Genomic DNA, 13,652 nt, shown 5'->3' with positions numbered 1-13,652 from the left:
TCTTCATTGGTAAACCCCTTCCCTGTCACAGTACAGTGTGTACTCAGTTTTGGAGCATGGAAAATGCATGTATTTGTTTTGTACCTGTAGTTTGGATATATAATTGACATCTTTGTGCTTTGGTGTTTCAAAAATGTTAAGGCTGTAATGAGGAGTCACATTTACAATCATCAATATATTCTCTACAATGAATATGCTCCCTTAATTAAATCATGATGCTGGAAAAACAAAAACAAACAAACAAAAATAAAGTATCTAATGTAATTTTGGTGGAAAGATATTGTCTTTTATTAAGACATTAATATAAATGTTTCAAACATTACATGAAATTTCTAAAAATCTTATATGTTCTGGTATAATGTTATAAGTCATAATTCTAGTTATTACTTTAAAATGTATATCTCAGAAATAATTAAATTTCCTTGTCAATTGCATTATTATGAACTTTCATCAAATCTTTAACTGTGGTCATTTTTAAGTCTTTTGTCATTTACAGACAGTTCTGGGTGTACTCTGATGCTTTTGCAAATATGTTCCTATAAAAGGGTTTCATCTTCAGGGAATTCATGGAAAAGACTCTGACAGGTTTCTGGTAACTGACTATACTGCTGAACTGACTGAATAAGCATTTTCAGAACTCTAATGGAAAACTGATGAACTCATAAAAGTGCTAACAAAAGATCAAGATAAAAAAAATTAATTGCACGGGACTGAGTGAACTGATGAGGATGATTATAATTTTTGTGACTTTCTGTTTGAATAAAAAAAAAAATCCCCCCCAAAAAAATTAAATCCACTGCTTGTTACTTAAAAAAAAAAAGACCCATTTGTTGATTTGACCTGATGTAAAGATAATCCAAAATGACCAAAAATGGAATGATTTCTTGTCCTTATGGATGTGAGCAATAGTCTCTGAGTTTAGTACTTAAAGTGATGTCTCCTAATGAATATTGACTTTGACGTACCTAAAAGGCTGTCTGGCTTTTCCCTCCTGCCCCTTAGCCACTTTCTTCCAACCCGGATCCCACATCAGAAAAAAAAAAAAAAAGAAAGAAAGAAAACAGAGCCTTCCCAGCATTGCTGCCACACCTGCCCAGGCAGAAAGGCCTTTGTGCTTAGACTCCTCCTCTCCTTGGTCTGAACAACTAGTTGCTTTGAATTTGGAAGAAGAATCCTTAGAGGCTGAGAGAGTAGGAAGGAGCAGAGATGGGGCTAAATGTCATCCAATGACTTAATTAGTAGAAGAGAAGCTAACTTTGTTACCCACCCAGGTCCTTGGACTCTTTAATCAATATCAATTGGTAAGAGGCCAGAGGAGAAATTCAGGCAAGGCTTTACTGGCATTCGTGCTGCAGCATGAGGGAGCAAAAACAAGACACAGGTGCCCTTGTTTGCTTCCTGGGAGGGGCGAGCTGGCTCCTTACATGGGGCGAGGGTAGGGGCGGATTGGTGGGTTGGGCCGGAGGGGTGGTTTAAGTAGTCTGCCTACCTCCTTGGCCGTGCTGTGTGCAGGGATGACACGCGGTACCCTGCTTTTGCTCCTGGCACCTCAGAAGTGGCAGTTGGTTTGTGGCCTTTTTGTATCTTATCGTTCGTGATTTGCCCCAACTGGGCATGCATGCAGTTGTTTTTAGTCCCTTATAGTTTCTTTGTATTCTGTTGCTCCAGGAGATGTTTGCTCAGATGCAAGCACTCCAGTAAAGGGGCCCAGGTCCCAGCCCATCTCAACTCCAGCATGTTGTTAGCACATGTGGCCTCACTGAGGTCTAGGGTGAATAATTTGCCTGCGAGCTGTGGAGACCTAGGGAGGAAACCCTTGCTCCCCGCGTTCTTTCTCGTTCTGCTTTGTGGGTTAATGGCTCCTCTTGCTTTTCAACAGATCTGCAACATGCTGAACGCCCCAGCGGATGAATACTTCACATTTCAGGTAACTGCCCTCTGCCAGGCCTCCCCTGTCAGTGTGGGGAGGGGGGCGGCACTGACCCTCTCCATCCCCAGAGCCTGCCTTATGCTCGGGGGTGACCAGGAGGCACACGCAAGGCTTATGTCCCACTCACCCTGGCTGGGCCGGTGGCCACCAAGTAGCACGTTCTTCAGGGAAAGGAGAAGAGCGGGGAGGAGAAGGAGGGGGAGGAGAGAAGCAGACAAGGTGTTTGTCACCCCAGCATTCGGCGGGGGGGCTGCCACTTCTCCGTTCTCTCCCACCCAGTGCCTAAAACAGCCCTGGCACATCACAGGTGCTCAGTAAATGGTCTCTGCCTGAATGATTAGCTGGATACATCCTACCACCTGGATTCAGCCCTTTGGAGGTTTCTCGGGCCCGTCCCGGCGGCTTATTGCCGCTGTTATCAGGAAAAGGAACTTCTTGTTGGGTTCTTGGGGGCCCCTCCTGCTGTCAGACTCTTGGTTTTATCTTTCCTCCTCCAACATCCAGAGATGCCGCTCCCCACCTGTCCCCTCTTCCACCCCCTCCCCACCTGACCATTGGGATAAACTGGCATTTGGCCCGGCAACCTCTCCTTTTCCGCCTTCTGGCCCTTGCCGTTCTGTGTCCTGTTTTAGCTGACATCCAGTTGGAGCCCTGCCCCAGTCGGGAGTGGAGATAGCCTTCCCAGTGGGGGCCACTAGCGTCCGTCTTCCGGTCTCACCCAGACATGCCCACAGAGCCCCATCTCTGCCCACGTGGCGAAGCCGAAGCCGGCCTGGGGTGGGTGGGGTGAGGGGCGCACCCTCAGCAGCAGGGGCCCCAGGCCTGGGAAACCTGTGCTGCTTGCTCAGTTACGGGGCAGGTTTCCTTCTGTTCTCCGCACTCCTCTCTGCTCACTGCCATGGAAGCGTGCAGACACCACACGGCGTTTGCTCCAGCTCCTTCCCCCTTGCCTCCGAAGGCCTAATTGTGACCACACTGTGCCCAGCCCTGACCCCTCTGTTTATGGCAACTGGGTGCCAGGAAAGAGTGCACAGGCAGGAAAAAGGGACAAGGACTCTCTAAGGTGTCTGAACCTTAAGCAGTCTTAGTCTGAACAGGGAGGGCAGAGAGCTGGCCCAGAAGAATCAGGCTGCGCTCAGAGGTTTGAGGGCCTGTGCTTTCTGGGGCGGGGGGGAGGGGGCTCGTGTGGCCCCCATGGGAGCAGCCACACAAGGGATCTGACGGCACAGAGGAGGCTGGGCACCCACCTGGGGTAAACCTCCAGCCTATAGGAATTGCCCAGCTCCCTAAGAAACATCAGCGTAGTGCCCGTGAAAACGTGCTTCTCAGGTCTCTGACTGTAGGAAGGACGACCATCAAATGGCTGCTGGGCTGGGAAAGCCACTGTCAGCGCGGAGGCTACACTTCCTGTGGGCCGGGATACTCAGGCCAGTTCCTGGGAGACGCCAGACTCCTCTGACCAGCACTGTTGGTCCTAGGAATCCCCTTCAGCCCTGCGAACTCTTTCAGAACTGCACTGTGGTCTAAGACACTCCCACCCAGCTCTCCATCCTTCCCTCTGTCCTTAGCCCCGGGGTCAGGACTGCATCTTTTTTTTTAAATAAATTTATTTATTTTATTTATTTATTTTTGGCTGCATTGGGTCTTCGTTGCTGCATGTGGGCTTTCTTTAGTTGCAGTGCGTGGGCTTCTCATTGCAGTGGCTTCTCTTGTTGCAGAGCACAGGCTCTAGGTGCGTGGGCTTCAGTAGTTGTGGCACACGGCTCAGTAGTTGTGGCTCACAGGCTCTAGAGTGCAGGCTCAGTAGTTGTGGCGCACGGGCTTAGTTGCTCCACGGCATGTGGGATCTTCCTGGACCAGGGCTTGAACCCGTGTCCCCTGCATTGGCAGGTGGATTCTTAACTACTGCACCACCAGGGAAGCCCAGGACTGCATCTTGATGGGCTCTCAGCCTCCCTTTCTGTTTTCCCTCACAGGCATTGCCCCTGTGGATCATTCCAAAGGGCAGACTCAGAATAGGGTGCCCATCCTCCCCAAGCCTCCACCCTGCTTGGCCTTCCCATTCTGTCTCCACCTGCACACACCCACCTCCATTCTCACTAGTTCCTCTTGCACCTGAGAAGTTTAATGAAAAAACCAATGATTCAAAGTGAACTATGGTCAGAACAAACCTGCAAAGGCAATGATTCTCAAACTATGTTTCTTGGGGGCAGGGTGTACATATTAGCTTCCTGTTGCTGCTGTAACAATTACCACTTAGTGGCTTAAAGCAACACAACTGAGTTATCTTACGGTTCTGGAGTCAGCAGTCTGAAATGCGTCACACTGGGCTAAATTCAAGGTGCTGGCAGGACTGTATTCCTTTCTAAAGGATCTGGGGGAGAACCTGTCTCCTCATCTTTTCCAGCTTCTGGAGCTGCCTTGGCTCATGGCTCCCTTCCATCTTCAAAGCCAGCAGTCACATCGCCCTGACTTTGCTTCTGCTGTCATATCTCCTTCTCTGATTTTTGATCCTGACTCTCTTTTCTACTTTTAAGGATCCTTGTAATTACATTGGGTCCACCTGGAAAATCCAGGCTAATTTCCCTATTTTAAATCAGCTGACTAACAACCTGAATTCCATCTGCTGGTTTAATGCTCCTTCCCCATTTAAAGTAACTTGTTCACAGATTCCAGAGATTAGGAAGTAGACGTCTTCAGGGTGTTCCTTGAAGTGGAGTAAGGGACTCTTCATTTAACATGAATTAAAGTGACCCCAATTCACAGAAGAAAAAGTACATAGAATTTTCTGTCTTAAGTTTTTGTCCTATTTTTCTTAAATCTTAAGTTCCTTCTATCACTTTTCTGTGAACAAGCTCTAACTTAATAGCAAGACACGTGAACATGAACAGGTAACAACTGAATATGTACTGAAAAAACAGAGGCAGTCAGTAAAGCTTATTTTGGAAGCTTTTTAAAAATAAATACACAGGTGCTTACCTTGCACACAGGTAATGTTTTCTGTTATTGATGTTGTCTCTCATCCTTGTGAGGATATAAGTATATAAATATTTCATAGTATTTTCCAAAAATGAAGACTCTGAGAACCACTGCTCACTGCTTTTTCTTTCCCCCAAAGCTTTGACCATTAGGAAGCATGAACTGAGGTTTGGTTTCTCTGCTTTTCATTCTAAGTATAAAGGCAGGCTCTTCAACTACTAAGCAGTGTTTATTGAGCATCCCTTATATGCCCAGCGCTGTCCTGTCGCTTATGTAGAATTAAGCAGTTTATGAAACAGCTCTTTGGTAAGATTAGAAAATAGCCTCAGAGACAACAATGAACAGTTCCAAAGCATTTGGAAATTATCTAAATGCTAAATTGTATGGTCAAGTCTAGAAGTGCTGATGGAATTCTGAAAAAGAAAAGTTCCATATGGGTGAAAAAAGTTAGAGAAGCCTTCAAGGGAGAGGTGAGACTTAACCAGAGCCTCTGAGGATGACTAAATAAGCCGAGGACAGGCAGAAGGAGGAATAGCCTGGTGTGATGGGTGCTTGGCTACCTTTGCCTTGTTGCATGCTGTGCAGGTGCCACACCGTGGTTCTCAGACTTCGGAGGACTTTAGAATTACCTGGGGAGCCTATTTAAGATGGATGCCCAGAGATTATGAAACAAGCTAAAAAGGAAACAATCTGTTGCCCTTGATCTTTGGGCAACACTTTGAGAAACAGTCCTGAGCTTCTGTGTCTGCATTCCCTACTAGACTGTTATCTTGAGGTTAGGGACAGTGATTTATTCACCTTTGCACCCCCAGCAACTAGCCCGGGTCCTGAAACATCATGGGGGCTTGACGGATGTTTACTAAGTGGAACCACACCACAGAACAAAAAACGTTCTTGATGGATCAGTCAGGAAAGCAGAAACCACACTAGGTATTTCAACAGAGATAATTTAATATAAGAATTTAGCTAAACAGGTGTTGGAGGACAGAAGAAATAAACAGGGGACACTGAGGTAACACAGGTAAATGCTTCCCATCTCTAGGGCTGGAGCGGGGGAGGTCAAAGAGAAGAGGGTAGGGTTGTCACAATACAGACACTTGGTTCTGGGACACTTAAATGTACTATGGCACTTTTATGGCTGTATAGTTCTAGCCATGTTCTGATACAACATAGGAATTGTGCATCTAACACCCCCCAATTATTCTTTCTTTAAACTGAAAATAACCTAAATGGGGAATAGTGAGGGGTGGCTATAAAGGGGTAGTGCAAGGGAGCCCCGTGATGATGGATTAGTTCTCTATCTCGGTTCTAGGGGAGGTTGCACATATCTACCTATGTGATGAATTTGCATAGAAACACTCCTGCATACCCCCGCACGTGCACAAATACATATAAATCTGGTGAAATCTGAATAAGCTCCATGGATCGTACCAATATGTATTCCCTGGTTTTGTTAGTGTACCATAGTGACACAAGATGTTATCATGGAGAAAACTGGGTAAAGGATACATGGGACTTCTCTGTACATTTCTTTTGCAACCTCCTGTGTGCCTATAGTTATTTCAAAAAAAAAAAAAGTTAAAAAAGTAACCTCAGTGTCTTTATTGTTTGTAGAAAGGACCTGTAGATGAGACTGGTTGGGTCATTAAAAACGTCTTGTCCCTGCCTATTGTCAACAAGAAAGAAGACATCGTGGGCGTAGCTACATTTTACAACAGGAAGGATGGAAAGCCTTTTGATGAGTATGATGAACACATCACTGAGGTAAGTGCAATTATAAAATAATGGAGGTAGATGAAATGCATGAAATAATAGAAGATGCGTAAGTATTTGTTATTCTGGAATGATGTTTCTGAAGGGCAATTAAGACGTGAGTCACACATGGTTGCAGTCAATATGTTGTTATTGTGTCATTTCTGTTTCCTGACTTCCATAAACTGTACTGTTTTCTACCAAAGTGTGAACTTTTGGCTTAATAAAATTCTTTTCAGTACTAAGGAATTGGGGAAAGGTCTCTCTCTCCTTACTTCCTACTCCCCTTCTATCACCTCTCACCCTTGCTGCCACCTCCAGCCCTCTCTGATTTTCAGGTCATGCTTTATCTACTGGATTTTTGTAATTCCTCTCCTCTAATAAAGTATTCACGGTGCATGGAGCACTTTGAAGAGCAAGGGCTTAGCCAATTTTATTGTCTGGGGCTGATTATTTTACTTTTTCTTTTTTTTTCTTAGATTAAAACAAGGAACTGGGTTGTGGATGGTGGAAGGGAGATTGATTGATAGGAAAGCATGCAAACTGTTGCCTCCAAATCGTTTTTTCTTTAGTTTTAGAGAATCGAATCACATTTTATCTATTTCAGACTCTCACACAATTTCTCGGATGGTCTCTTTTAAATACTGACACCTATGAGAAAATGAATAAACTAGAACACAGAAAGGACATAGCCCAGGAAATGCTCATGAACCACACCAAAGCTACTCCTGATGAAATCAAGTCCATTTTGGTAAGTGAGGAATTCAGTCCTGTGACATTAGATGCTATCTAACCATGGCTTCTGGAATTCGCCTAATTACCCAGAGGTCTGACAAATGAGAATAGGTTTAGTTCTGGGCTAAGGAGGGGAGAAACAAAGAAGGAGGGGTTGGGGGGAACTTGAGTGGTCCACAGTACACAGAGCCTTACTGAATTTCCAGGCTGCTTGGTTGGAATAGCACTTTGTTAAAAATAGCTCTGTAGGAGCTGGAGTAATGAAGTCTAGATTCAAGAGTGTTAGCAAGGAAAAAAATATTTCTAGGGAGCGAAATGTCAGCTGTTGCCATGTAATGCTGTATAACAACCATAACCTCTCAGTGGTATATGACAATAAGCATTTATTTCTCACTTATGAGTTTGTGTGTTGACCAGACTTCAACTAATCTTGGTTGGGCTGGGCTTCCAGCTGTGTGTTTGGTTTGCTTTCTGCATCTATCATCCTTGATCAGCAGCTACCTGATAGATGTTCTTCTCATGGTGATGACAAGTACAAGAGAGCAAGCCCAGCTGTGCAAGCTCATTTCAGTTCTTTCCTCACATCAAATTCACTAAAATTTTCAAGGTACAAACATGACCAAGATCAGCATCATGGATGATTGGAGAGCAAGTAGATATTCGCTAACAGTGTTCTAATCACCACCAAATGAAGGGAAAATATAACACACCCACTGTCTCTATTCGTTTATTTCAAAAGCTTTCAGAGTGTGTGTGGATGTAGTTTTCCTAGGATGTTTTTGTTTGTTGGGTTGGTTGGTTGGTTGGTTTTGGTTTTGCTGGGTGGTTTGAGACTTAAAAGAAATTTGATTTGAGAGTTTGAGACGTTGAAGATGAAAATGTCTGGGGAGAATAAAGGGAAATTGCTATAAACTAAAGAAAAACAGATGTAAGCTATTCATTTTTCTCGCCTACATGCAAACAACCGACATCTCCCTCACCCTCTCCCTCTCTCTCTTTTTTTGAGACAGCTACTGTTACATTTTGGGGGGGAAAGAGAGAATAATTATTTTTTAGAGAAAATTCTACATAATCAAGTGCTATAGATCTTCTTTGTATCCAGAATGCATCTTTCATGGAACTCATTACAACATAGTTTATTTTAACTGATTTTAAGAGTAAAGGAATCAGATAGAAATCAACTTTATAGGAATTTCACACCTCCTTTGCTTTTACATTTTAGAAATTTAAAGAGAAGTTAAATATAGATGTAATTGAAGACTGTGAAGAAAAACAACTTGTCACAATTTTGGTAAGTGTTTTACTTCTATCCTTAATGCCTTTTAAATAAAATATAGTAGGACACTTGTTCTCATTTTTCAAGTTAGTGTTGAGTTTCCTCTTCTCTGGCGCCTTTCAAAGCTAAAAAGGAAAGAGATTTCTTCTACAGAGTGATCTTCTGGGTCCTTGCTTTTCTTTCTCTTTGTCCCCTGCAGTACAATCCACAAAGATAATTTAGAATCATAGTTAAACTACTGCATTAAGGGAATGCAGGCACAGACTCTAGGGGTAGCATGGCCTGGTTTATTTTAATAGCTCTGGATTACAGTATGGCCACCCTGGAAGACATGGCAGAATTACAATAGAATGTAGATAGACCCTTAGAGGCACCATTATCATCTGCCATTGCTAGCTTCTCTTCTGGACCCTGGAGGAATTCAGTTCTTTCCTATTGTTGCCATTGGGTCACCCCTATTATATCTAGTTGAAATAACTTCTCTTCCAGTCATTAAGCCTGTATTTTGTTGTGTCTACTGTTTAAACCCACCCAAACACATGTTCTACAATCAACTGTTAAACCCATCCAGTAAGTTTTTAATTTCAGAGATTATCTTTTTCAGTTCTAGAATGTATATTTAATTCTTTTTTTTAAAGATTCCAACTCTGTGCTGAAACTTTCCATCATTTAATCTACTTTATCTCTCTATCTTCTTAAATTTATTCACCATAGTGATTTTGAATTCTCCATCTAGATACCTGAATCACCTATATGTCTGGTTCTACTGCCTTTTTTTACTCTTGGGTTTTGGTCATTTGATCATTTTAAAGCATACTTCATAGTTTTTAAATTGAAAACCAGACACTGTGGATTAAGACTTGTAGGGGCTCTGGGAGATATTATCTTTCTGTTCAAAGGGTTAGATTTTCTTCTGGCAGGTGAAGGAGTTGGTTTTAGATTTTGTTAGGGGTGGTCTATTTCAGTTTTGCTCTTGCTACTAGGGTAGAGCCCTTATTTCTAGAGCGTGGCCCTTCTGGGATCCCAATTAAGAACCTGGGATTACCAAGGTCCCTAGACCTTGAATTTCAGAGGCTTGAATACAGTCTGCTCGAAATTGAAATAATATCACACTTATTTCCCTCCCTAACTACCTCATCCTGTTTTCCACTGCCCCTGTCCAATCCACGACATGTGTTCTTCTTTCTGAACTAAGATGTACTGAATATCTCACCTTCCGCATTCCCATTTTTACGGGCTCTGTCCTCCCGTCCCGGCCCTTGGCTGTACCACCACAGAGCCAGTGGCCTGTGACCCCTTTTTCAGGGATCTGCTCCCACCTTTATATTTTCATGTCACTTGAGGCTCTTCCTCCTTCTCTCACTCTCTTTGGCTTTACCTCTGAGCACCTTCCTCTCACACTTGGTCCAGAAGATGACTCCTTCTCCTCATTTACCCCCAACAAAACTTATCTTCTTGTAAAACAAAGCTTTAATTGACATCCATGACATGTTGGAAATTTTCTAGTTCTCTATTTAGAGGAGGAAGGGTCTTATGATGGAGAAGCAATAAAATGGGCAAAGAACCAGTAGCTTTACAATCAAACGGCCTATTTTGAACGTAAAATGTGCTCTAAGCTCATCCCAGATCATTGCCGCATAAAACTTAACTCAAGAAACAAACATATTTCAGAGGGGTTCTCCAAAACTATTGGCATAATTTCCAAGCTACATAAATATTTATGCATCTCCACTTACCATGATTTTCTGCAGGGATGCATTTTAACTCAGTTCAGGGAAGGTGTTGTCCCTTTTATAGGTATAACAGCAGGTGCATGTTGCTGGGCTGGGAAGCACTGAGGTAGCAGTGCAGTGACTCGGGCAAAGGAAGTGGGGAAAGTCGTCCTCCCATCTTCCCCTCTGCTTCCCAGGACATTTCAGTTCACTCGCGATGCCCTGCAGCTCATGTTTACCAGACAATGGGAGATGAGGAGAGGGCGTCCCAGAGAAGTACCGCATTCACTCCTCCTTCATTCAGTTTTTTTTTTCATTCATTCAGTAATTACTGAGATGTCCTATGATACAAGGAACTGTTAAGTCTTGAGGGCAAAAGATAGCGTGGTCTGGTTTTTACCTGGTTCAAGAAGCCCCCTGTTTATTAGGGAGACAAAAAATACAAGCAGTGACACTGCCTTGAATGAATGGGTTCACAGGGCTTGAGCACCAAGGGCCCTGGGGAGGCTAAGGGCCTGATTCCACTCACAGAAGATGATAGAATGCGAGATGAGGCCATGGCATGGAGGCCTGCAGGGAAAGCAGGAATTGGCTGGGCAGAGATTGACAATGGGGGCTTGGAGATGGCTGGAGATGGGAAGGGGAAGCAGGACAGTGCAGACCAGGGCATGGGGACACAGGAGACCGAAGACAGCTGGGTATAGCCGGAGCCCCAGTGAGCGGAAGAGGGGAGCAGCCCTTGAGGCCTGGCAGGGCGGTGGGACGAGACCATGGCAGCCTGGCACACTGGGACCTGCGAAGGGACCTGATCAGATACCCAGGGGCTTCTTCCCGGAGCAGAGGGAGAGAGCCAGCCGGGATGCAGCAGGTGGGTGGCGCCATGTTATGGCACGTGGGGTGGCAGCAGCCCCCTCCTCTCATTCCACCTCAGCTGTGGGTTCCTTCAAAGAGGGGAAGACCAGCCTTTGGGGCCAGAGTTCCTACTTATCAGATGAATCAAAAGCCTTTATTTCTATCAACCTCTCTGTATCACTGCTGTATGACTGCTGTTTTTCAAAACCTATGATTTCCATATTGTAGTATTGTTTTATCGGTTCACCTGTAACTGTAAATGGGGCCTGGGAGTCATAATTCTGAGAACTTCTTACTTTGTTTCCTGCTGAAATGCACATTTACGCTTTAGTGTGACTGACCCGATAATGCGTTAAAAAGCATTTTCACGTTTGATCTTTATATAATACTCTGAGAACAGCAGGGCTGAGGCGACCTCCAACAGGGAGGTTCTGGGCATTGGGCACCCCCCACCATACCCCGTAATTCTTTTCTTAGTCTGATTTTTTAAAAGATGTGCTTATTTTTTGTCTCTCCCCACGAGAATGTGTGTTTCAGGGGCAGTGACAATATCTGCTTTCTTCATTGCTTTATCCATAATGCCTACAACACAGATAGGAACCAATAAATGTTTGTTGAATGAATAAAAATGAATGCAGAAAAAGAACCCCTTTGGGCAAGGAATCTGGGAGGGTCTGGAGAGAGAGAAAGTGATGAGAAGTCTTTGGCAGAGGACACAGGAGGTCCTATGAGAAAGGAGTTTTGTGAAGTGTTACTAGGGGCCATGAGTTGAATCCCCTCTAATTTTCTCTGACACACGCAAATAAAATTGGCACTGCTTTTTCATTAAAACAACAAAGACAAAAATGTTACTCTTGTCATTCCTGTTTCACAGATGAGAACATTGATGTATTGGGTAGCATCTTACGGAAAAACCCAAACGAACCTTTTGGCCAACCCAATAGCTAATACCAACCCAGAACTGAATATTAGTCTCCTGGCTCCAAACCATAGCTTTGTAGGAGAGAGATCTCTGCCTAAAGTGACAGTCTGAGAGTGGCCTTGATGAGAAGGGGGCGCAGGAGGACCAGGAAGTTCCCTGAAGAGAAGGGCAAGGGTTTGAGGGGCCAGCCCAGACCCGGGGGTTAGGGGAACAGAAACCATAATTGTACTTAAAAGAGCCATATACCATTTGGTGTTGACATTTGTACAAATAGAGCATGAATCATCCTCTGGGAAACCTTGAACTTACTGAGGGACGTGATCTTAGCACAGTATTAAGGATTTATAATGGGCTCAGTAAATACCCACTGAACTGAATTTTGCTCCTGCACGTCCATCTGTTGGACCCACACAGCCCTCGCCTGCTTCTCTCCTCCCGTGGGACTGTCTCTGACCTGCCTTCTACCAGATCAGCTGAATACACAGCCCTCCAGAGTCTCTCCTCCTTCAGTTCCCCCAGCCTGCCTGCAATTTCTCCCAGCCCTGGCCCTGACTCTGTGCTCTGGGAATGTTCTAAGCTTTCACCTTTCACTGGTCTGTATTTTATAACCATTTTAGTAAGTTAAGTTCCTTAAGGCCAAGATCCATATTTTTATCTCCCAAGCCATGTCAATATTCATGGGACTAATTCACTGTTTTTTCACCTAGTCCTAAATCCTGACAGGGGGGCGGGTTAAATGAGATGTCTGCAAGTGTACCAGTACACTGCGGGGCATTCATTCATTCATTCACTCAACAAACATTTACCAAGCACCTCCATGGGACAGGCCCTACAGGTTCTGAGATACCACAGCAAATAAAACAGACCAGATCCCATCCTTATGGAGCCCACAGACGAGTAGGAGAGCGTCACTGAACAGGTAAAGATAATACGACAGAATTGAATTAAGCCATCGTTTACTGTTTACTGAATATTTCTGTAATGGAAAAAAGAGAAGTTGAGTATTGAAAATGGGTTAGGCTGCTGCAAGTAAACATTTTATCTTGCATCAAAGAAAGAAAATAGCCACTGGGGTCTGATTTAGAATTGAATGCCATCACTTAGAAAGCTTCTTAGTATAGCTGAGCCTAAGTTTCACCATCTGGAAACTGAGGATCATTGTGTAGGTTTGTTGTGAGGATAATAAGGCATAACCCAGCACCGGGCAGGTAGAAGCTCAGTGAATTGCATGTGGCATCCTTTTATTGTAATTTCGTTTTATGTCCAATGTCGGGTATATGACACTAAATGGAAAAAAATGAATGTAATCTGGAACACTTGGTCCTTGTTTCAACAGAAGGAGGACCTACGAGACCCACAGGCCGTAGACCTGTATGAATTCCGCTTTAGCGACTTCCCCATCACAGAGCACGAACTGTGGACTTCGGCTGTTTTTTGAAATAAATGTGGTGGAGAAATTCAAAGTACCTGTAGAGGTCAGATGGTATTTAATTT

General features: G+C 44.1%; 2 protein-coding genes across 2 annotated transcripts in view; one reads left to right on the top strand and one right to left on the bottom strand.

The window, feature by feature from the left end:
- The window catches only part of MYOF (myoferlin), a 586,741-nt gene that overhangs the window by 268,596 nt on the left and 304,493 nt on the right, over positions 1-13,652 (bottom strand). The gene's annotated exons all lie outside the window — the stretch shown is intronic.
- The window catches only part of PDE6C (phosphodiesterase 6C), a 60,168-nt gene that overhangs the window by 18,552 nt on the left and 27,964 nt on the right, over positions 1-13,652 (top strand). The window contains 6 exon segments of the mRNA XM_061195024.1: positions 1,880-1,927; positions 6,524-6,673; positions 7,269-7,412; positions 8,619-8,687; positions 13,495-13,568; positions 13,570-13,633. Coding sequence (XP_061051007.1) covers positions 1,880-1,927; positions 6,524-6,673; positions 7,269-7,412; positions 8,619-8,687; positions 13,495-13,568; positions 13,570-13,633 — 549 coding nt within the window.

This window comes from Eubalaena glacialis, chromosome 1 (genome assembly GCF_028564815.1).
Source record: "Eubalaena glacialis isolate mEubGla1 chromosome 1, mEubGla1.1.hap2.+ XY, whole genome shotgun sequence".
Classification (NCBI taxonomy): Eukaryota; Metazoa; Chordata; class Mammalia; order Artiodactyla; family Balaenidae; genus Eubalaena; species Eubalaena glacialis.
Note: the sequence above shows the minus strand (reverse complement) of the source record. Positions and strands in the feature narration are given on the sequence as shown.